This window comes from Numenius arquata, chromosome 1 (genome assembly GCF_964106895.1).
Source record: "Numenius arquata chromosome 1, bNumArq3.hap1.1, whole genome shotgun sequence".
NCBI lineage: Eukaryota > Metazoa > Chordata > Aves > Charadriiformes > Scolopacidae > Numenius > Numenius arquata.
In genome coordinates, this window is record NC_133576.1 from 108,179,551 (window position 1) to 108,204,731 (window position 25,181).

Genomic DNA, 25,181 nt, shown 5'->3' on the forward strand with positions numbered 1-25,181 from the left:
CAAGTCAAAATTAAAGTTTGGGTTGGAAGGGACCATTAAAGATCACCTAGTCCAACCCCCTTCTCATGGGCCGGGACATCTTTCACCAGACCAGGTTGCTCAAAGCCCCATCCAACCTGACCTTGAACACTTCCAGGAATGGGGCATCCAGAACTTTTCTGGGCAACCTGTTCCAGTGTCTCACCATCCTCATCATAAAGAAATTTCCTCCTTCTGTCCAATCTAGACTTACCCTCTTTCAGTTTCAAACCGTCACCCCTTGTCCTGTCACTCCAGGCCCTGGTGAAACGTCTCTTTCTCATTTGTATTCTCCCACCAATCAAACTCTCCCACAATTTAAACTTTTTTTTTTTTTACTTTTTAATGTAATACTTAATTCTAGACAGAAACTGCCTAGCCTTCTGCTCTCTGAGAGCGTGAAAGGAGACCATCATGGGCGTACTCAAGTTTTTAGAGGGGCTTGGGAGCAGTAATTCATCTGCTGTCCGTCACCTAATCCAGCTCTTAAAAAACTTCTGAGAGCTGCTGTATAAGTGGAGGCCATAAGGCCTATGTCCTTGTTAATCACCGTCCCCACTGAAATGTGGGTTAGGACCCAGATTCAGCCGAACCCTACCTGGAAAGGCTTCTGTTGGGTACTATTTTCTAGGTCACATCACAGTCCGATTGGAGAACTCCTCCTTTTTGTTCTTCTAGGTGAGTTCAGGCTGTTGAGTGGAGCTAGGGACAGCACAAGAAGTCTACTACTGGGGTAGGAGATTAGGGGAAATGGAAAGGGCTACGACATACTGCAAAAGTAAGTAAGCTGTAACCTATTTTAAACCTATTAGGGTTTAAAAAATAACTCACCCAAATGGAACAAGTCACAATATATATGAGCAGTGAATGTAACTGCCCATTGTTCCTGTAGAAATACAATACAGGTTTTTTTACTGCTAAAAAAATCAGAGTTGTACCGCTGAATGCCAATAATTTTATTTCATTATTTAAAAATTATATTTATTATACCATATTAAAAGCTGTATGACAATAATTACACTGCAGTACTACCAAGAAGTCCCATTCAAGGACAGGTGCCCTGTCATTCTAGATTGCAGACACGGGAAGATAAAGGCTGTGTTTGAAAGAGGTTACAATCTATTTTAAGACAAAATGGGAATATATGCCAAACAGCCTAAAGTGAGAGAATAAGAATACAGCAGAGATAAGTTTGTGATATTAGGATGGATTCCCAGAGGTGTACAATTTCTTATCGACATTATTATACACTCTGGTGATCTTCTTAGCCATTCATAGCAAGCAATTAAATACAGAGTCCAAGGTAGAAATATGTCCTTAAATAAGGAGGATACAACACATACAGCAGCAGTATAACAGAATACTAAATTATCACAAGCTTTTAAATGAATTAATTACAGATAAGAGTCCACAAACGATATGACATTAAATACATGTAGTTCCTGTGCTATTTAATTTAAAGCTACAAATTGTTGGTTCCTTACGTGTGTGGACAAAGCGGTTAGCCGAAAAGGAGAATAAGTCAAAGAAAGACTCTGGTGGTCCCCAGGTGCTCCAGCTCATTCAACACTGGGTAACTGCTTCAAACAAAATCAGAAACATTCTTTGTTTTGACCTAACATAACTATAATCTTAAGATCTTTATATTATAGTGCACTAAAAATAGTTCTGGATTCAGACCAATGTCTTGACTCCAAACAAAATACTTATTATATATAAAACTAATTATAACTTATTTTATAATTACATATAATAATATGTAATTTATTACATATTATATAAAAAGGCACTTCATTGATTACTAAATTAAAATTAGAGAAGAATTTGAGGGGAAAAGGGAATCTGCATTTTAAGAAGTAAATATTTTTCAATTTTTTACAGAAATTTTTGCTATGACATCATTGAGAAAGCTCATGAATGCATTTTTTTGTTGAAAAAAGAAGTTTACTCAGCTCATCTCAATGCTGCTTCTCAAGTCATTTAACTTTGAAGCTTCTCAAGTCATTTAAGTTTGGTAGTTCAGATACTCATCTACAAAATCCTTCTCTGAAACATGCTAAAAAGCATCGTAGGATAAAAAGACAATGAACGCTGAAAGCATTTACAGAAGAACTATATACAGGAAGCTATATCAAAAGAACACTCTGACAGGAATCCCAAATAGCTGCCCGTGCTGCAGGCAGAAGAAAATATTCCTACCTAAACAAACACAGCTGGAAACCAGCTCGATATACGCTTTACAGCACTTTCACTGAGGGATGGAAAATGATACCTGCCAGTCTCATAGAAGCAGCTGGAGGAAGATCAGACATATGTAAGTGGGGGAAAACTTCACATTGATATTTTGAGGACATCTAAGAGGTCAGTGTGATTTCATTGTGTTGAGGCAGAAGTGCTATATACAATTTGGTAACAGCTTCAGCGACAAGAAAGACTGCATGTAGTGGACCCAGGCTAGACCCAAAGCAAAAAAGACACTTTTTTTTTAAACAAGAAGTGACTGGCTGATCAGAAATCCACTGAAGTTTAAGGATACACTCATTGACTGATGCCTCAGAAGAAACAAACAATTAACTTTATTTTTCTAGGACATCTATCTCAGATAGTTAGGAGCGTGCTATCTTTATGAGTAGTAGTGATCTGTACCTTTTATTTAGCTGGTACTCTGTGACTGCATTTATCATAATGCTTAATGCCCACCAGAGTTAACATACAGTAAGTCTTCACAGGTGATAAAGAGTAATTTTATTTTATGACTCACATCATGTCATAGTGACCAGGAAATAAAGTGAACAGCCCACATCTCTGAATGTATCTATTTATTGAGGAAATTAGGGAGAATTCAAAATTTTCTGCCAGTTCTACTAACGCTGCTACTAATGTTCTACCACCTGCGCTGTGCATTTCTTATTAGACGATGCCCTAATAACATTACAGTTAACATTAATGGCAGACTACTAATTCACATACTGGGGCCACTCCGAGCTGAAATGCATAGGCAGCAGGTTATCTAAAGAGTCTGAGGCAATCTGGAAGTAGTATCTGAAAAGCAAATGAGAAAACACTAATAACAATAACAGAAACCCTCTTGTAAATTCAAGGGCACAGACTTCCCTTAGTCCTCCTAGCAGAACATTTTCTATAGCTTTTTTCCTATAGATTCTTCTGTACTTGTGTAGAAATGCATCATAAAACTGAAAACTTCTGTGCTTATTTGTCCGTCTTCAGACTTTTGCTCTAACCTCTTCAGCAGAATTTCTCAGGGTTTTGTAACTTTAGCCAATGTATCAATACAGTGACAGTGACATGGATGAAAGCAGATGAAGAGCATATTCCCAAATCTTCCTGCCATCTGAGTTCTACTAATGCCATTATCGTAATTTCCTGACTTGAAAATAAGGTTTTAAATGATATAATGCTCCTTTTGATAACAGCAACAAGAAAAGCATCAAAAACTGTCAAAATGATGGCTGTTATTACAGTAATTTTTTGCATCACTCCCATTGCAGAGCATTTACAATGTCAAAAATAGCCATCTTGCAAGACACAGATACTTCTTCAAAGAGTTTTCAGCTTAAGGGACAGAACAAATGTGAGAGGAAAGAAATAAGGACACGAAGTTCACAACTATAAATGAGAACAATAGAAGTTATCCCTGGCCTCTAGCTAGCTTGCTTGGTTTTCAAATAGGTGAACTGTGAAGGAGTACCACCAGGGGAAAATCAGCAAGGAAAAAATGTTTCTGGAGGTTCTGGAAAGGCATGAGCTATGTCTTGAGGCTGCAGAAAACAGGGTAAGTTATACAATAATGGCATTTGTCATTTGTAAGGAAGATGGTCTTAGAAGTGTAGGATGGATGGTCTTAGGAGGTATGTTCTTGAGATATCTTGAGAAAGGGCTCAAGCGAGGGCCAAAGAAAAGGAACTCCTGGAAGTCAAACATGAGGTCACAAGGTTTGGGCACGAATTTTGACAGAATAAAGGCAGAGCTCAGATTCTAGCAAGAGCTAGGTGGAACAAAAGAAAATTTTGGACCTGAGTTCAATACGTAAAGGAAGAGAAAAGGAAGTTTGGTAGGACTTCTGGTGGTGGCACAAGAAAGTCAGTGGCATTTTTAACAGTTACTGGGCGTAAGGAGGAAGAGTTCAAAAGTGAGTTATGGGCCCAGTTTCATGTTGAACGTGAAACTGTGAGAGGATACACTGACGTGTGCATGCTGGCATGTGTCAGGAAAGGGTGACGCTGAGACTGGGGCTCTCTTGAAGGAAAAAACTTTCAGTTTCGTAGACTAGATGGGACCACTGGACCCTCATTCATTCTTACTCTGTAAGGTTCTACTTAGTGCCCCAGCTTGTGGGAAATTAAATTTTCTGCTACAGTCTGAGGATTCCACCATGGTTACTCAGTGGCAGGATGTGTGTGAGGTGATGTCAGCGAGTGACCCACACTTTGAGTGGGGTGGGAAGGTCAGGTTTGCATGAGGTCTGCAAGGTGGTAGGAAGAAAGGAACAGCCCTCATTGCAGACAAAATGCTGGATGTCCTCTGAGGCGGGGGGACACACCAGCAATTAGAGCAACTAGAGAAGTGTGAACCTATGTCTCCACCTCAAACTGACAAAGTTGACCCTCTCTCTGTATTCTCCACTAGCTGTCAGCTCCTGGCAGAATGAAAGGTGAGCCTGTTATTAGCTATAATGGCCCACATATAGATCCACTTGTCTCACACATGTCTTTCATAAACGCTACCAGAAAAACTGAGCTCTGAGAACCAGTTTTAGTTGCACAGGCTCTGTGCCTAGTTCAAAGGCATTTGGGAAAGCACTCTTTGGTGGTATCTCCAAGAAGCTTTCTGGAAGAATAAGACTAATAAGAAGACCTTCATCACTTGGAGACATTTTCTCAGCCCGCTTTACAACAATGTCAGGCTCCTGAGACCTTTGCTATCTGAAGTGGCTTTGACCCATTGCCTTGAGTTCCTAAAGGACACTTCCTTTTCCTTATGGACAGTTACTAAATAGCTGATCACCAGCATAGAAAGTGCTTGGATGTCTATGACGAGTGCATAGGAATACATCTGATATTAGCAGATAAAAGCAGTATTATTCCCATACTGCATTCTTCAATAAATGCCTCTTCCATTGTTCTCCCACGCTTCCACAAAAAAGACACTATGTCACTTGGCTTTTTTTAGAAAAAAAATCCTTTGGTTAAAATTTGAAAGCAGCTCGCTAACCAGCCTAAATAAACCCTGAAAACAGAATTAGAATGGTATAAAAATAAATAATTTGGGGCAATTACAAGCTAACCTAGCCATGAACAGTTTTTTCTTTCCCTCCTCAGACATAATGTAACCAAACAATGAAGCAATTTCCACATTTATTTTTCTAATGTTAGGCGCACTTCATTTGAATGTCTCAGTACCTGCAAATTTAAACTCTAAGGGCACTAATTATCCCATATGTGGAGGGGATATTGTCATTAATGTTAGTGGGAGTTAGGGCCCGCACACTGGGAGATTTACTCTTTTACAAAATCTGCTTTATTCAGGTGCAGTTGCTTCAAAGTCCTGCCCTCACCATGCAGCCTATGTTCAATGCAGAGAAGCTCATTATACCAGATACATTCATGATGATACCAGATGTTCAAATTGAATACTCATGAGAATTATTTTCAGGCTTCCTATTCACATAAAACTTGCTGGTGAACAATTAGTAAATGGAAGGATGCTGCCAAAAAAAAGAAAAGAAAAGAAAAGAAAAGAAAAGAAAAGAAAAGAAAAGAAAAGAAAAGAAAAGAAAAGAAAAGAAAAGAAGAGAAAAGAAAAGAAGAGAAAAGAAAAGAAGAGAAAAGAAAAGAAGAGAAAAGAAAAGAAAAGAAAAGAAAAGAAAAGAAAAGAAAAGAAAAGAAAAGAAAAGAAAAGAAAAGAAAAAAGAAAAGAAAAGAAAAGAAAAGAAAAGAAAAGAAAAGAAAAGAAAAGAAAAGAAAAGAAAAGAAAAGAAAAGAAAAGAAAAGAAAAAAAAAGAAAAGTTGCACCATCATTTAACTATAATTTTATCCATCCCATCCAGTACAGACAGATGTAACATTTGAGAAAAGAAAGCATGTTTCTGAAGAGAGATTTTTCTCAGTTTACAAAACTTCTTCCCGCTTAGCAGACTTCAGCAATAGCACCGGTCCTTCCTAGGTTTACTACACATGTGGCTGACCAGTAATTTATGAAGGCTTATTATTTCTCGTGTAATGAAGCATATCTCTTTGCTAACAGCAAAGAAGGTGTAGGGAAAGAGAGGACAGATTACAGTCCAGCTGGGCCTAATAACAAAAAGTAGCATGCAAATACTGGCTCTGCAGTGGACTAAAAATGTCCCAGAGAGTAGTGCTTCCAACTCCTGCAGTGTTATGATGAGTCTCACAATATCTGACGTTTTATTTAAAGCCCTTGAGAGATCATTAACTGAAAACCTCCACTTTAAGTTTCTGAACTAGTGGCTTCCAAACTTTCTAGACTGCGGATCAGTACCAGCTCTCTGTATTTCACCATGCTCTCACTAACTCTGACTTTTAATTAAAAACACTAACAAGGCAATTTAATCTCACTGTTTTAGCCAGCCCTAGGAATAAGATGCAGACTACAGTCTTACAAGTGATCATTGGCTCAGGAGCTCAGTTTGGGATCATTGATCTAGACCTCATGGCTGCAGAAAACCCACCTTAACAGTGAATCAACTTCCTCTAAAGGGGTCCAAAGACAGAAGCCTAATCTCCCACTTTAAGTGAATCTTTCTACCCTTCTCTTCATATCTTCTTCTCTTTTTTCTCTGTACTTATTCTGTTCAGTTTTTTTCCTCATTCAGCTCTAAATGCATGAGTCCATCTCCTTCTAAATTTGTAATTCCCACTTGCCTGACATTTCCAGATGTTTCTCTCTTCCCTCACTCATACTTATTTTGCAGTACGTTCTCCAGTCCTCTCTTACTCAGTTCTGTCCCAGGTAAATTGCAGCATTAAGTGTTTTGGACTTTTCCTACAAAGATGTCACATCACATTACTGAATTGCGCATTTAGAATTTGGAAGAGACCACCTTGTTACAATAATATCAAAGCCTGTCACATTTTAGGTCTATTTTACTTGACAGCATCTCTTTGGAGAACAGGAATCTACACAGCTCGTAAACGATATTTTGACAGTTACTAGTTAATCTGCTCCGTTGAGACTAGTTTCTCCAGGTCACCTCTTTAAAGCAAAGGACCCTTGTTTCCTCTCCTTTTTGGGTTGCATTTCTTCTACTGCCACCCATGATATGTACCAACCCCAACCAACTTGGGTTATGCATAAGGGAAGACAGGAGAGGGAAGAGTTGGCTCTGCACAGACAGCTGTGATGGGTGGACTGTTAGTTGGGTTGGTTGTTGCGTTGCTTTTCCTGCTTGGTTCTCCTCTTGAACTAGGAGCATAGGAAACAAGCCATCATAAGAAAATGTAGAGGTATAACTTTGATAAAAAATAGCAGCAGTTCTCAGATATTCTCAAAATTCAGTAAAAATCACTCGTTCTCACTACTTATTAGAGTCTTTGGTTTGTGACGAGATGAATTTTTCAGATACTTATGCTTTATGTTTACAAATAACTGCTGCCTTAGTTAAATATAATTAATCAAGCACTGAATCTCTTTTAGACGTTCTGCTTTTTTTTTCACTAATTGAGAAATAGAACTGTTGCAACACTTTTACAGAGACTGTGGTTTAAAGAAGCCAGCAAAGGAGTGACTTTTTCCTCTAATCAATGATATTTAAAAAAATGACTGTATTCCCGTAACAATAAAAATGAACAGAGAAGACTTTAGTCTCAAGGGGGAAGGAGTATGTTTACTCAAGTAAGAGAAGCGCTGGTTACTGGGGAGATGCCAAGTGGCACTGATGACCCTCTCCCACACCAGTAATAGAAAAACACTGCTTGTATTACAGGTGCTTTGCAACTGACGGTACTTACATTTGAACTCTGCACAGCACAAGAGACGCTGACGAATGCTCCGTGTTTTATATATGTTATGTTAATCTTATGTATATTGCATAAATGGACCGTATGTATGTGTGTACATGTAATATATAAATTACTTAGGATATTCAAACGTTATTTTATACAGGTAAACCTCTGTATAGGTGGGTTACTGATGGTTACTTCTTAGGAGTCGAAGTAATCGCTATATTTTTATTCTGACTTAAACAATAAACACTGGCATTTACAAGATGCCCAGCTGTATTGCTACTGTTGGCATTCGAACTAGAAATTGCATTCAGGCCCAGAACCACTGTGACAACTTGAAAAAAAAATAATCTGTAGGACTTATAAAAATGAAGGAAAAGTCATTGCTACTTGGAAACAAACTTGACAGTGTGCACGTGAATGCCTCAATTTGTCACATTCATTAGGGAAGAAAAGGCTGACATGAGTGTTTGAATTGACAGCGGTGTTTCGAATTGTTCTGATTTACAATAGGCAAATTTTGTTTGTAAATGTAAAGTGCCTTCTACAAATGTGCGGATAAAACACCTTTGTACAAAATTCTATTGCACCTTAAACTGCAGGAGAGCATTTATCCAGCTATCTCTCTGACCTTGTACTGGATTGGAGGGCTGAGCTAATTTTTCTTTTAAAATTGTGCATACTACTGAAATATTTGCTCAGTTACTTTGGCCTTAGATAAAAATGGATCTTAAATATGGGAATATGCTTTTACCCCTTTAGAAGGCATAAGCAAATGATCACATGAAGCTTGTAATTTCTTGACTCTCAGATTCAGAGACAGCATTTCTTGAGCCGTTTATCCCTTATGTGAGTGGAAGGGTGTGCAGAAGAGCTGCATCTACAAGCCAAAACCCCCTTTTCTCCCCTCCATCCCGCCTTCAGCATACTCAGTATCTGCAAATAGAAACCACTGTGCTTCTCCACAATTTAACATGTTTAGTAGGTATTTTCTCAGCTACTGAAAAATAAAATGTGTTGCAAACTTGCAGATGACAGGGTTCTACAGGGCTTAGTGGTACTTCCAGTCCTTTCAGAAACAGACAATTTATTGAAATTTGCAAAAAGTGTGTAACTTTGAAGACATAACTGTGAAATACCAGACTTTCTGAGTAAGCCACTGCTTAGGACTTTGTATCTGTGGGTGTTGAGCAGAAGGTGAGTGCAAACACTCCCAGCATCAGGCAGCAGCTTGTGGGATCAAGGTCTAACAGCACAGGCATCTCAAAACGTACCAACAAAACATGATGAGACAGATGACTATCTGATAATAGAACAACATGGAGAGAGCTATTGCTTTTTATCATGTTCTTCCTCAACTGTTAAAAGTGCTCACTTGTCTCCAGAGCTCAGACAAATTTAAGGGGGAAGACAGTCTGCATCTGACACATGACAAAGAAGTGATGAAGAAATTGGTGTTGTGGACTAGCAACCACCCAAATCTCTTCAGAGAGACCCCTTGGTTGACGTGCGAGGTGGGCACTTGGCAGTTGTAGAAGCAGCTCAGCAATACAAGTGGATACAAGTGCTGTAAAGACATGCTCGGCACTGCTCTTGCACTTGATGCAACTTGCTATGCATCAAACATGGGGAGGGCTGAATAAATAAGCAAAAGCAGTGCAAACTATTTGCACATTGAAAGGTAAAAAAAAAAAAACCCAAGCTAAATCTATTATAATTTCTAATTTAAGAAAGCAATGAAACAAATCAGCTTGATTTTAACAAAGAAGAAGTAATTTTTCCTCCTTTAGAGTTCAAGGAGTCACATGCTGGAATTAGCAGACAAGTGGAATAAAATGTCATGGTTTTGGTGTGGTATCTAGTTCTTCAGTCGGTCATTTCACAATCGAGATCTCTTCTCTTTGTTTTCTCTTCCCTCTGCCCTGAATCTAAACCCAAATAAGACTAAAAGAAGATCACTGACCTCCAAGCAGCATTGAATCCACTTGGCTTTAAACTTTATGAACCAAATCCTTCAATATGTTGGTCACAAAAATGCTATACTATGGATATGTGTCACCAGTAAGAAAAAAGCTTATTTTCTTGAGGTGGTCTTTAAGCCAAAACCAAAGAGCAGGACACCATGTAATGCCTCTGAATCTAAGATTCATTCACCAAAGTAAACCAGCATCATCAACTAGTAGTACTTTTGGGAATTTCTGTTGCCATCCGGCTCCTAGCATGAGCTCTGCTGGGTGGGTTTTTAACTCCTGGCACACAACCACATGACAGGCTGCCAGTCAGCTGGACACACAAGGAACGAGAAGCTGCATGCTTTCAAAAGGAAGCTTTTGATGCTTGGGAAACTTCAACCATTTTCAACCTTGCATTTCTCTTGACATAAGGATGCTCCCCAAACCCGTAATTATGAGTTTAGAAGCATGTACTGACATTGGAAAAGACTCTGCTTTCTGATCATTACCTCCTCTGATACCTTAGCAATGGTTGCTGTTTCCTGGATTTAAGGGTGGATAAGAAGGTACCTAAATCTCCACCTCAAGCAATATCTGCAATCTTCTCTAATGTGCTGGGGTGAAAAAGTTTTCTAAAAACAGCAGGGCATGAAGAGCGGCATAATTAAGAAAATGTAAAACCATGAGCTTAGTTTAAACAATAATAGAAATGATCTTTTATAGGAGGTCAGAAATAGGGCTTAGACTGAAGCCACTCTTGAAGGAATCTATTCTTTATGGTCTGTTCAGAATCAACCGTCTTCACTGTTATAAATAGGGCTCGTTCTCTTGAAGGCTAAATATGAGAGTAAGAGCACAAAAGCCTCATATTGGAGAGGGCACTATAAGGAAGGTCACTTTATAGAAATCATGAAGTGTAATTTGGAGAAGAATGCTAATACCAGCTATATCAGATTGCGAGGAAGCCAAAACCAGCATATGTTCTAATATTGTCTTTTATTGATTTTGCTGCCAACATCCCACTTCAACAATGTTACAGCCGCACTTCAGGATTCTTAATGGAGGGGGATGGAGAAAATCAATATACAGAGCTTGCTTCTGCTGCCATTGAAGTCAATGCAAGTTTCATTATTAACTGCAATGAGCACAGGACAGAGTTCAGACTGTTTTGTCGCTTTTGTTTGTTTGTTTTTTCTTTCCCTTTTTATTTAACCTCCTAAGGGCAATGTGTACTGTTATTCTATGTTTTAGAAAAGTCCCATTTAAATAGGGCAATTCCCTATCAAACTGCAAGTCTACGCATTCAGAAATGATGCCCTGCTTTGTGAAACCTAATGAAAAATTATAGCCTGTATCCTGAACTGGGAAAGTTATAATAAAAGATACAGGATTTGAAATAAATTCTAATAACAAAATCATTTCTTTCTTAAAAATATTTTCATTCAGATATAAAGCAAATAAAAACAGTTTAGCCTTCACTGACTTGTAAAATATTACTTTCAATGTGCAGTTTGCTCTATTACAAACAGAGGCGATGCACACAAACTTCTTTTCACTACTATTTTAATGCTATTTACACAAAATGAAATATGCTAAAATTATCTCTAAAAATTATAAGCATCATCTTCTTTCCAACAACATGCTGTTAATTTTGTTCTAGCATGAACGCAAAACATATTTTAACATGCTGTCAAAATGAGATACTAAGAATGTCAATAAAATGACACTAAAATAAATGTAAATTTAGATTGCTGTCACAAGTGGCTGCTTGGTTTTGTGAAGATGTTAGGTTGCTATAGCATTTTCCATAGCAACTTTGCATCTTATTACATAAATAATCCCTCAGTGTCCTTAAAGCTTACTAAAAACAGGATTAAATCTATTCTCATATGTAATGATCCTGCATAAAACCTTATCAGTACGAAATACCCAGAAAACATGATAAAATGTAATCTAGATAATAGTATTTCTGGCAGTTGAAAAGCATCAAAGCGCAACAGACTTGTTTTGTAGTAGAAGGGACATCCTCCTAAACCCCATATTAGGAAAATGCCTTTGAAGTGTGTGTTTCCTCTAAAAATTGAAAGTTAGGTTAACCCCTTGACTGCTGTGTCCACAGGACCAGCACTGACCTTCATCCCAAAGCCGATGGGTTGTGCATGATCCAGAGGAACCGGCCCAGTACCTGGGACAGGATGAGGCTGTCTTTATTCCCCAGGGAAGACAGGGCTTGCCAACTACCTTCAGCCCCGATTCATCAAGGCATTTCTGCTAAATTCAGCTGCACAACAAGCATTATTAGGGCCAAATGGACTTAAAACCAGGGGTATAAAATTAGGCCCCTGCCTACATGCTTCCTGAAATTCAGCCTATTTTTGTCAAAGCTGTGGGGAAAATGGAATGCATTTTAAGGCACAAAATTGGAGTCTGCCTGATGATAACAGCTCTGAACTGGCATGCTGTGAAAGACACTAGAGCAGACTTTTCCCCGCGTAGAGGGAGTAATCATCTTGTGCTGCTTTCTAGTGATCATCCCTGATGGTCCCAGGGAGCAAAAGCTGATTGTCTGCTGTGTCCAGAGCATTTCCATTCAAAGGGAAGTTACTCCACTCGGAGAGCTCAAAAGGGTTGTTCAGCTGTCTTCTTTGACCACAGAGGGAACAGTGTCAGCACAGTGACAATTCAGAGCTTCAGATTTTAAATACGTTCTTTTCTTTGAGATTGCTTATAAAACCTGGTTAGTAGCTTCTGTTAACAGGGTTTATTTTCCTCTTCATACGCCTTTATATGTTTATTACCGCAGGGCTGATTATGACACCAGCTGCTGATGGCTTTGAAATGGTATTGATTTATTTGAGGAAAAAAGCAATGCTAGCTCATTAATTTCTAATGTAAATACATTTTGTTATTTTACGTTGTCTTTATCAACAAGGGCTTAAAAGGGGAAATCATGGGCCTATTAAATATCAGTATCACTTTCACAAAATCTGATGCCGAAAAGCTATGGGATGGAGGGGTAATGACAGAAAAACAAATCAGACTTTTGTTTAAAACAAAATCTCCCATGAACCCCAAAAGACCAGACTTACCAGAAAGGAAGGGAGAAATATCTGATCCCTGGGATCAAGAGGAAGAGGAAGATCTGACATGAGATCTGCCGTGCCACTGGGACAGTTGGAAGAAAAGGAGAAGCAAAGCTCAGCTCAACACAGCTGGGGCTCAGCAATTTCTATTCAAAGTTATAACAAGCTATATAAAGCTTTCCTACCAGTTTAATCCAGCTATAAAACACACTTTCCATTCCACATGTGCATCTCTGCATTCACACAAGCCTTAGAGAAAGCAAAAAGAGGATTGAATTGCAGAGAAAAGATGAATAAGCATCACACAGATCGCTTTGGTGTTGTCTCAGGCTTTCCTTGAAGATTTGCCAGGCCTGCAACTTTCAAGACAGACTTACGAACAATATTACAAAGCCTGTTTTATGCTGCGTGCACCAGGGTGCAATTTTCAAATACTGACTTTCGCAAGGACTTGCACTCAGAGTTCTCTGAGACGGACTGCCCACTATTCAGCCTGTCTCCTGTGGCAAGTGAGTTGGCTGATGCTGCAAAGAGGACAGACAGATCAGTTCAGGAGAGCGTTAAAGATCCAGGCTACTGCTCAAGACAAAGAGAGCTTCAATGTTTAAATTTGCCGCCTACTTTAGGTATGTTTGAAAATCGTGCCATAGAGGATGTCTGTCCTGACTTGGGAGGCAGCACCAATCTTATGTGTTCAAACTAGACTTACACTTGTAATTTATTATTTGAATGCAGTCCACAAGATGCTATTAAGTTACTTCGTCATGGGTAATACAGAGCTGGTGAAATGACCCAGGGGCCCAATGAGTGGGATATTACAGGTTTGCTGAGCTGGAAAGAGCCCTATACTGAGGTGCTTATCGTCCACACGGACAGGACAGGCAGTGGTTCAATGAAAGGAAGCACCGTTGCCTCCATTTGATAGTAGGGAACTGAGGTAACACAAATTCATTGATTAGACCAGGCGGAGGGTATGTGGCAGAGATGGGATTTGGCCTAGAGCTCTGGGATCCCAGTCAAAAGCCTTAATCATGCGTCCATCATTCCCGCGTCCCTCTGGAAGCACTGTGCATCTTTCTTTTCCGCGGTGCCAGCCGCAGTCTCTTGCTGAAGTTGGAGTTGTTAGAATTAATGGCATGTCACTGAGAACCGCAAAAGGAAGAGATTAACCCACCTCCCCTTAAAGTAAAATTACAGGTGCCTTCTAGGCATAAACCAAACTTCAGTTCTTTTCTACAAGATGCAGCTTCACTTCACTAATTCTTAAAATTACTTTGGAGGCTTTTACATGTGGATCCTTACTCCCGGTGCCAGCAGGTGGGAGATGAAGCATCCATAAATCCTGATAGTTCTAAAGATTTTCGTATATCCGCTAGACTCCAGCGTTGAATCTCTTTTTTTTTTTTTTCCCCTGAGCTAATGCTTCAGTAGCTGCACCTTGACTTTCAAATGTATTAACTGAGTTGCCAATCATCATTATTATTTTTTTCTTAGCAATCTCCCAGCTTTACTTCAGCAATCCTCTTGTCCCTTTCAAACTCCAAAACCCACATTGCAGAAAAATCCCTGTTTAAAGGCTGAATTTTGGAAAAAATCCCATCATTCTAAAGGAATAGCTGATCCCACAGGTGAGATTCACTCAGTCTCAGGTCAGCCTTTTGCTGGTTTTCCCCGTAATGCAAATGACCATTAGTCTGTGAAACCAGGAGGATTTCCTATAAACTAGGCACATATGCTAGTTCAGGCAACTTATTGGTTTCCCTTGGGGGGCTCTTCAGGGGGCCCCAGCAGCAGGTTGAGACGCTCTCCAAAGGAACAAGCAGGTAGTGATGCCTTCCTTTTCCTTGAAGATTCAGCTTGCACACAACAGAGTAGGGTACTAACTAAGCCCAGAGAGAATGACCAGTAAAACACCTGGAGGAGCAGAAGGTCTCTACACTGGAGGTGGTCCCCCAGCACTGCAACATGGACTAGAGGGTGGAAGACAGATCCAGGAGAATAATCACAGAATCACAGAATCTTAGTGGTTGGAAGGGACCTTTGAGATCATCGAGTCCAACCACATTAAAAAAACAAACAAACAAACAAACAAACAAACAAAAAAACCCACAACACACACAAACAAACAAACAAGCAAACAAGCAAACAAACAAAAAAAAACACAACAACAACAAAAAAACACACCAAAAAAAAAAAAAAAGCACCCACCAACTAAACCCCACACCCACAACCTCACACACAACACCCCACCACAAACCAACAATCCCGGGCACTAGAGCATGCCCTGAAGAGCCATGTCTACACATTTCTTAAATACCTCCAGGGATGGTGACTCCACCACCTCCCTGGGCAGGCTGTTCGAGTGCTTGACCACTCTTTCAGTAAAGTAATTCTTCCTAATATCTAATCTAAACATCCCTTGCCACAGCTTCATACCATTTCCTCTGGTCCTGTCGTTATTCCCTTAGGAGAAGAGGCCAACCCCTGCCTCTCTACATAATGGTCCCCATTCTCATTCCAGCTCTGAGACTGAATCACTGATATCAGTAAATTGGGTACATAAACAACTAGGAGAAGAGCAACTGGTAGATGAAAGAAGAGGATGTGTGTCTAAAATGGACTGACACACTTTGCGACAAGTCCCCCTGGAGCTGTTGTGCATTGTCACAAGGAGCAAGCCCAAATCTTCCCAAGCAAACAGATATTAGTAGATTTCTAATAATGACCATGACTTGATCTCTTCCATGACTTACTATCTTGCACAACTTGAAGAAAATATGCAAACCATTCTTACTAACAGCTTTTTCATCATCTACCCCAAATCCTCAGAACTTATTGCATACAAGGGCCTCAGCAAAATGTAATGTTCCTCTGAAACATGACATCCAGCAAGTCTGGATAAGCATTCAGGCACTGAAGTCCTTTTGCACAGCCTCAGGGCTTAAATGTGTTGCCCTGTGTTTTCAAATGTTGGGGCTAGAATCTACCCTCTTTTTTTTTCAGGGTGATGAACAGGTTTCTCTTCAGATATCCCAGAGGAAAGTTTTTGTTCTAACCAGTCTAGCTGTGAGGAAATGTGACACACTCAGCACCATACTCTCTCGATGCTCACAGAAGTGGAGTTATTTCTGAATGAAAAAGGCTTAAGTGAACAGAAGAAATTACATTGGGAGACTGCTGAAACTAGACTTTACCAAGATAGAATGAGGTCTTAGGATCCATTCTAAATTGATGAATTAATTGAGCCTTCTTGTACTAGGGGTGATTTAACTAGGTGAACTAGAGAAAAAAAAACTGACATAGGTGTTGGAACCTGGGGGAAACTCTGTCAGTTGGTGTAGCTTTGGGAATTGTAACTTCCCAGAATTGTTGTTCCCACTGTCGCGTAGGGCAGGCTGAAAAATAATGTTCTCAAGAAAATTGTTGGGATGGCAGCAGAGGCAGTCCAGAACTCTGGAATTCTCCAAATCAATTCATCATGTCTTGTTGCTTCAGCCGCTTTCAGATTTGGACTTTTTAAAGCCTTTATGTGTGCATGTCCTTGAATTGAAGAGGCACAGTATCTTCTTTGTGTAATTCAAGCCTTGCCCTCCCCATGGTTAAACATTTAGACAAACATTTTAAAAAAAGGGGTTAAAAATAAAGAAACTGCCAATGTTTTCTTACTGTACAGAATTGTTTCTTTGTGATAAAAGAGTCTTTCAAAGACATTCTTTGTAGAACAGAGGTTACTGTGAATACAAATAGACACTCCAGTGTGATAGAGGTGGTTCTGGAACGACATACTCAAAAAGAAAAAAAAAAAAAGTAGTAGAGAAGGCAGCTAACACAAATAGTAATTTAATAAAATGCTAAAAGAAGGAAGGAAGAATCACTTCTCTGTACATAAAAATGAAACAATAGATGTCCTTCTCTCACTTTCTTTTCACTTACCAATCTTTTATACCCAATAACTTTTTGGATTTAACTCCAAGTTCCCTCTATTGTCAGTGACAAGAATCAAATCCACTTGCTTTAGTTGAGAGTGTAATGTGGGAAAAGGAAAGCTATAAAATTAATTTTGGAACTGGATGACTCTACGTGTGCAGCAGGCTGGATCAACTCCACTAAGATGAAGAGGATGATGAATGGTACAATGGAAAATGATGGACAAGTACTCAAGTGAATTCATATTGCTAAATTTTGATTTAGTATGCAACACAGTACTGGGTTTGCTACTGTTATCACTGAGGGGACCCAAGTGCCCGCATTATAACAATACAAATAAACTGAAGTTGTTTGGGATGGAATGCTGTAGAAATCTCAGATATCAAAACATTTGATAGAAATGTCCTTTTTTCGTGGAAGAAAACCAAAGACACTTTCCTATTTGTGATCTACAAAAAGAATGACCGGCATAGTTCTGCCCTAAGCACGCATACATAAACCTAGCTGAATGAATGACAGTTCAAAACATCATTATTCCTCTTTTGGAGTGCAGGCTGTGGGTACTTCTGGCTCTACCTTCCTGTTGTTAATTCGAATTACTTCCCTCCATAAGAGTGGACGCAGTTAAGGTAAAATGATTAGGCATCCATAAAAATCTCTGATGGCTAGCAGTGCTTTGTCTGCAGAGACCCACTGTCTCAGCTCCAGACATTTGCTAATGGTGTCTAGAAAATTCAAATCCACACAATTAGCCAAGAAAAAATTAGAGCTGCCCTTTAAAAATCATTTCTCTTTTCTTCCTAGAAAAAAAAAACACATTAAATCTCTCCTCAAAAGAGATGCTGTAGTAAAATGCTACAATTTCTTTGCTAGAATGACACTCTTTCCTTCGCTCTTTACTTCAGGAGTCATTCGACCTCACGCAGCATCTTGTGACAGGAGGAGCCAAAGAGCTCTTCTCTGTGTAAGCTTGAATCCACACTTTTGTGCAGGAATACAAGGATTTGAAACCATCGAATAGACAAAATTCTTTCCTTTCCTAATATGGTGCCTGTATGAAAGGCATAGGTCAAAATTATCATCAGACTCTCAGTTTCGTTCCATATTACTCCCTCCTTCTGTACCTTCCTTAAAGCTCAGTGCTGGCTGGCAGTTCCCAGTCACGCTCTGGCTTCAGTTTCTGTAAATTTTCTTTCTGGAGTGTCTAAACAGGCAAACCCTTGTTAGCTACTCACAACTTTATTAGCCAATGTCAAGAAATCAAGGAAACCATCTATCCAGATCATGCTACCAGTCAGTAACTCAGGCAGCTTCTGAGCCACCCCTTGGAGTGCCCACCCTGGATAGCAGAGTATTTGTAAAAGGCTGTAAAAGTTGCTTTTCTTTCCACCTGTTACAAGCACCCTTGCTCTTTCTTTCATGATAGCCGTCTATCAAGAGTCAGATTAACGCAGCGTGCAGTACCGTATTGTGAAATATGCACCTTTAAAAGTTAATTCCAAAAAACCCACAGTTAAAATAGTGCAGCGTATTTGTTAGAGAGCTTATACATTATTTTGTATTTGTTGAAAAGAAAGGTAAGGCTTAGGTGACTGAAACATAACTTCAAATGGTCTCATAATAAGACAGAGTTGCAACCATGGAATGAAATACTGTTATGCAAGACTGCAGAGAGCGCACTAAAGAAACATAATGCTTCCAACCGAGGGCAGAACTGGAGAATTTTCATTGTTGCAGAACATAGCAGGTGACAGACACCTCTTAGAGACAGCTTGCAGGATTCAAATAACTAATTTATGAGGGTTTAAAATAAGATACTGTTCTATATAATCAGCTATTAATATGTCACTTCTCATATGTAAGTTTTTTGTTTGCTTTTAAAAAACAGCAGTTGTATATACTTGACATTATAGAGGGATTTGGCTTTACCTGAATCGTCTACTCTCAGCTTTTTACTGGGATTGTCACCACTGTCATCATCGGACATTTCCATCTCCTCTTCCCGTCGGATTCCCATGAGCTGTTCACTGTGAGCATTTCGGAGCTCCTAAAACCCAAAATGACCTTTTGTCAGTATTAACTTCCACAAAGTCATTATGTATTACTTAGTATCTGTTTTTAATACTGCTCTGATTTTAATTATACATCATTTATCATTGTAATCATATTTATTTGTATATGAATATTTATAAGAACAGTAGCACAGGGAATTCTTCCCATGAAAGAACGGCGTTTATAAAAGGTAACACTCAAGGAAAACAAGAGAGAAAGTGGGTTTCCACGTCCAGTGATCTTTAGTTCTACTAAACATAGCAGAATGCTTTAACAGCAGGGATAATGCTTGAAGTTGTGTATAAAGCAGACTGATAAAGAGATTGTCAGCCTGCTCACGGGATAGGTAATTCTTGCTTCTCTCTGCCACTTGGAGTAGGATTCATCCGGCCAAGTGTAGGTGTCTCCATTAAACAAAATCATATTAACTACTCTCTGAAAGTGCCTAGTTCTCTTTGCTGATAGCAAAGGGAGCTGAGAGCAGCCAGTGCGGACGAAGCAATTTATATTGTAGGTGCCGAATGCTGGGGAAGGGAATCTTACCCTCTGTCCCTATGCCCAGATCACCTGGGATTTAAAAGACTCAGGCCGATAATGTTGCCCTGAAAAATCTCTGCATCTTGATCCAAAATGTGTGCCAGGGCGGACAGCCCGGGTCCCTGGGTGACTGCCGCAAGGGCGGGCAGGCGCTGGGTAAATGATCAGCAGGCAGGTGGGCTCCGTGGGAGTCTAGACAGTCTTTGTTCTGGGTAGAAAAGCCGGCGCGGGCGTAGCGGCTGGCTTTTTAATGGCAGGGCTGAGAAGATTGAGAGGACTCTATTTTGTCCTAATAATCCTGTCAGGTGTAACACGGGGATGCTGCACCGTGATTAGTGTAGGCCTTTTCAGCCCGCAGACAGCTAATTTTTCTGTCGACAAAGGGCCTAATTCCCACAGAGGTGGTTTGAAATCTTTGAAACAAGGAAGAGTCGCGTGGAAGGCGGAGACAGCATTGAGGAGTCCGAGCGCTGCTCCGTGCAATTAACAATAAGCTGTCAGAGAGGGACTGGGTGAAAAAAAGAGAAGGCGTTTCCCTTGAGCTGTACCCTTGGTTCATCGGCAGATCTCAAATGTTCTGATAAATGTGTATGTGCCTATTAATCCCAGCAAAGGCAAGGAGGCTAATTAGAGGGCGTTTTACTTGAGAATAATTTCAAATGAAAAAAAAAGTGATTAAAAAGGTAAATCGTCAACCAGTGTCTCATGCAATCAGAGGCACCTCTGGAAGAAATCAGCAATCCATTTCTTAATTCCATATTGGAAAAGGCCACCTGCACTTTTTCCTGGGGAAGTATACTGCATACATGAGCAGATATCTGCTTACATTTACTCCCTCTTTAGGGGATAAATGTCCTTGATGCACCAATGTCTGAATTATCAGCAAAGGTAATAATCTTCCACGGAGAACGTCTATGTGTATGAGTGCTTGCTTTGGGCTTGGAGCCTAGCAAAGCTTTCTTAAATTCAGAAATAAAGGGAAAGTGTTCTGGTAATTAAACAAATTAGCAAATAATGTCGTGGTTAAAATATATGATTAAAATCAAAGATGCCATTTGATATTTCTATCATATTTCACATCCAAAAAAATGGCACTTGTAAAAGATATTGGTTCAGCGAGAGCCTTCGCGTGGTTTTGAATTGTTTTTGTTGTCCTCTTCTTAGAAAAATAAAAGGTTTTGAAAAGTATTTGAAAAAGCGAGTAGTGAATTAACGTTTCTGGGAAGTCCAACTCTTACACATTTCAGTTTCTTAAAGGTTTAGAAGCCAGCAAATGAATGACATAGCACATCCCTTTACAGAAAGTTAGTTTAAGAAGGGATGGTCTTAATATTATTGAAATAAGCTACTAGCAAATCATATTTTCATACTTCTCAAAAAGGTAAGACAAACATCAGACCCCAATTTCCCAACTTTCAATTGAACAAAGGCTTTATTCACTACTTATATGAAATATTTGTGAACAAAATGCAAAATACAGTTTGTACCAATAAATTATGCCAACATTTTATTTTAAGTGTCCCATTATTGTGAAGTCATTTGGTATTCACCATAATAGCACTGATAATAAAGAATTCATTTGGTATTCATGTGGATGTTACATTTAGTGCCATTGGTATTCAACTGTAATTTAGCATTAGTTAATGGGCACTTAAAATGTTATCCAAATGATTTATATCACAGCAGTTTAGTGTTTCTCAAACTAAGTGTACAACACTTATTTTACAAGTGTACTACAAAATAATTAAATAAGTGCACCTTACCTTCTAAAGTTTTTATTCTGAGACAGAAAAATCATTTAGAGGACTGTGATACTAGCAATCAGCATACTGTACTACATGAAGGTAAACCAAGTGTATGTAAGTTGCTCATATTTAAAAAAAAAAAAAAGGAAGAAGAAAGAAAGAAAACAAAAACAGTGGTACTTACTTTTTAAAATACAGGCTCATAGCGTATATACTGAATTAAAAACGAAAGCTGGATGACCAAAACACAGGATGAGGTCTAGCGATGCCTTTGCTGCCACTCGCAGCAAGGGGAATTAGAATCCCATTTCCTCTGCTCATGCTTATGACAGTCACACATGCATGGCCCCACATTGCTAACTCTGTGTGGTAGTATGATTACATTTACACTGGTTTCTGTGCAAGCATAATTCTTAGAATCAATACAAGTGATGTATCTACTTTTTTAAAGGTAAACATAAAACAAATGGGAAGGAGTATGTCATAATTCTGGACTTAATATGCTTAAGTCATTACTTAGGAAAGAAATTCTCTACTTGGTTTTCAGGCAAAGTCATCTTATAATGACCATATGATGGCACAACAAGAAAAAAAAGTATCTGTGCTGCAGAATACTTCTTTTAAAAACAGATCACGATGACTCCTAAAAAGATATTTTCAGAAATAATTCCTAATTCTTTCTTAGTTGAAAATATTGTCCCCAATTTCACTACTTCAGTTCATTATTTTAGATAGTAAACATAATCCTCCAATGATTTCCCAAATTTTGCATGAAAAATAAAAATACATTGCTCTCTGTCTTAGTGTTATTTAATGACTATTATCCTAATGAGAGCAATGGGAGCAATTCATACTGTAGATGAGGCTGTATAACGGCCAGTTGATTAACAGCTAAAACGATAGCCGTAAATATTGCTGAATACACTATGTCCAGCTACAATCACACTCGTTCTGTGTCAATCCAGCTGTGAGATGATGGATAGAAAGTAATAATAAAATCACCAACCTCAGAATGCTTTCGCCAAATGTCTATGTTCTTTCGCTGGGCTTTCGAGAAATGGTCCCAAGCTTTTTGTCTGGTAGAAGCGTTGAAAACGGCGACAATCTGCTCAACTTTGGTGAACAAGGAAGTCAAACAAGACAAGCAATTTATGTTGTGATCACTATAGAGAAGCAAAGCAAAGACACTAGGAGTCTATGGATGATGTCATTACTGAAACAACATCATCAATATCCATCCAATGACGTGTCTTTTGTACTTACATTTTATCAATGTTGGAGATGTCTCCCTTCAAGTCTGCCTCCATAACTTTAGTCTACACAACTCATAGCTATGTACCAATAAACAGACATGCAGCTGCTTCCCCGCGATGTCTGCTCTAGCTCCCTGCCCAGCCATGTGCCTTTGCGTGTGCGGCTACAGGCATGTGACTGCAGAAACGACACTCGAGGCACAAACCTGACGCGTGTTCCCCTGCGGCAGCTGCCTGCAGATGAGCAGGCTGGACAAATGAAAGCGTGCAAGACAAGTGGGCTCTGCTGTGAAGGGTGGCTGTCTGGTAGCGGGAATTTGTCAGCAGACGGGAAGGGCTGAACCATACATTAATGCTTCATTCTGTAGCTGCAGCTGCTCCTTCTCTTTTATTTAATATAAACGGGCTCACCTGTGGTAGGTCATTCTGTCCTGTGCCCACGGCCTATGTATGTTTATGTACGTGAACAGTCGCATTTTTGCACATACAAGATGACAAAGAGATGTGAAATGGGCTTCCCTCATTCAACTCTCATGAATTTGTTCTGAAGCTAGGCATCAGTATTTAGGTCAAATATCGAGGGCAATTAAGATCCTTAAGTTTTTAGTTACTTGTTCATCCTAAAGCAGAAACTTTTCTCCCAACATTTCTTTCTCTTCGCATCAGTTACAAGCAACATTTTTCTTCCACAAGAGTGATCTACCTAGAAATAGTTGACCAAGAGGTAAGTTGCTTTAATGGCTGTTAACTGCAAGACCACCAAGAAATCCAGATTTTCTACAAATGACCTGGGCTGTGCTCCTGAGAGAGCAGCTGTACTGATGTATGAATTCAACTGAAAAATGCTTCAACTTTTTACAAGGTTCTTAGCTATGTACCTCTTTAGATTCCTGGGCTGAAATGATGCCCACTGTTCTGTAAACCTGCAGCTTGCAGCACCTCCCTCCCACCTCTTTGACTGAGAAGTGGTGGCAGGAATGCTGTTTTGCCCTTTGATCTGGTCTCTCATCAAGATGATCAGTTGTGGCTCTCCTCCTCCGCTCAAGTAACAGATGTGGAGGATCTTATTATACATAACAACCTATCTTTCCTAAAACAGTGCAGTGAGCCCACCTGGTAAGTCACTTACTTATGCACCTTTCACCTCTAGATCTGAAAGTTAACTCTACTCGCTTGAATAGGAGCACATTTCTTCTACTCTTTTTTACCACTCTTGCAGGCTGCTTTCAGATTCAGGAAGATTACAACATTTTGAATCACATATGGATGCTTTTCTTTGCAATTATCAGGGCTAGTTACTTAACTTCTAAAGCCATAGAAAATAAATGTACCCTTTTAAGATTAATACTTATATGTAGTTTATACCAAAGAAGGTGCCTCAAAACTACTGGAATGATCCGACCCATTTGTGATCCATTGAAGTTTTAATAGCTGATGTGACAATTTCAGCCTATTAGAACTTGCTTGGAGTGAAGGGTAGGTGTATCAAGGAAGTTATGCTGTGTATATTTATTCAATTAATTTGAAAAGAATGAAAATGCTAAAGCACTCCATTATTATGTGTATAGAAACTGAGGCTAGAATTTAATTACTATCGTTGTGTTGATGACCCAGGTGCTCAGAAAATCTTGCTTAATTAACAATCTGTTTTTAGTTTGCAAGTGGAAATTCAAGTAGAAAAGATTCACAAAGATATGAGGAAGAGCTGGTTTGCTATTTTCCACTAATAGGTATTAATAAGATCATCTGAATTTTGAAAAACATTTGAACTTTAAAGTGTTTAATTTCCATTCTGTGAACAGGTGCTAAGATTTATCAAAAGTCATTATCCGATCATTTCAGAAACTCTCCTCAATGGAAGCACAAGCTAGGAAGATGTCAAAGAGTTTTTCTTGCATATCTGCAGTAGAAAAAGTGAGCAGAAAAATGATCTCCTTCACTTACCTAACTTTCAGGAACTAAAAAAAAACACAAAAGGAAGTAGGATACTATGAGTATTAGATGCTAAAAATCAAGGCATTTAAAGAAACTTTATGCAACAGGCAGCTAGGGAATATAAAAAAAGGGAACTGTAGAGGAGAATACAAAATTAGTACACATCAAAGACCAACATCCCCCTACTCTGTATTCAAAGAATGTACGTACAGCAATTTCAATATACACAGCAATCTAGGCTATAAAGTGTTAACAAACACCCACAGGTAACACCCAACCTAGAAGGTCTCCAGGCATTACATTAGAGCTAGAGAGCAGCCAAAGCCATGGTTTGACAGTACAGGAAAGTGGCTTCACATCTCTTTGTACTGCATCAAAATCCTGCGTTCATTCATGTGTTATGAGATGGCAATCCAATATAAACCTGTTCTGCCAGTTCACAGTTGGTCATAGGTTAATTCATGTTGCATCAAGATTAATTTGTTCTCCCACAGACACCCCAGAAGCCTAAAGCTGGCATAATTCTTGTGCCCTGGATAATTGGAAGATAAGACATAATGTGCCCACCCCTGATCAGGATCAAATGTGCATGGGTGAGTGATCCAGCAGCACACAGTCCATGAGGAGGGTAGGTTCATCCCTAAGGGGTGTCCAGGGAAGTTTATATCAGCTGAGAAACTCTCCAGTTAACTCTCTT

General features: G+C 39.2%; 1 protein-coding gene across 1 annotated transcript in view; it reads right to left on the reverse strand.

Moving 5' to 3' along the window:
- The window catches only part of ENOX1 (ecto-NOX disulfide-thiol exchanger 1), a 142,824-nt gene that overhangs the window by 47,470 nt on the left and 70,173 nt on the right, over window positions 1-25,181 (reverse strand). Inside the window, exons 7-8 of the mRNA XM_074149048.1 lie at window positions 22,303-22,409; window positions 18,892-19,009 (exon numbers count right to left, since the gene is read on the reverse strand). Of these exons, the coding sequence (XP_074005149.1) occupies window positions 18,892-19,009; window positions 22,303-22,409 (225 nt within the window). The remainder of the gene's footprint in view (window positions 1-18,891; window positions 19,010-22,302; window positions 22,410-25,181) is intronic.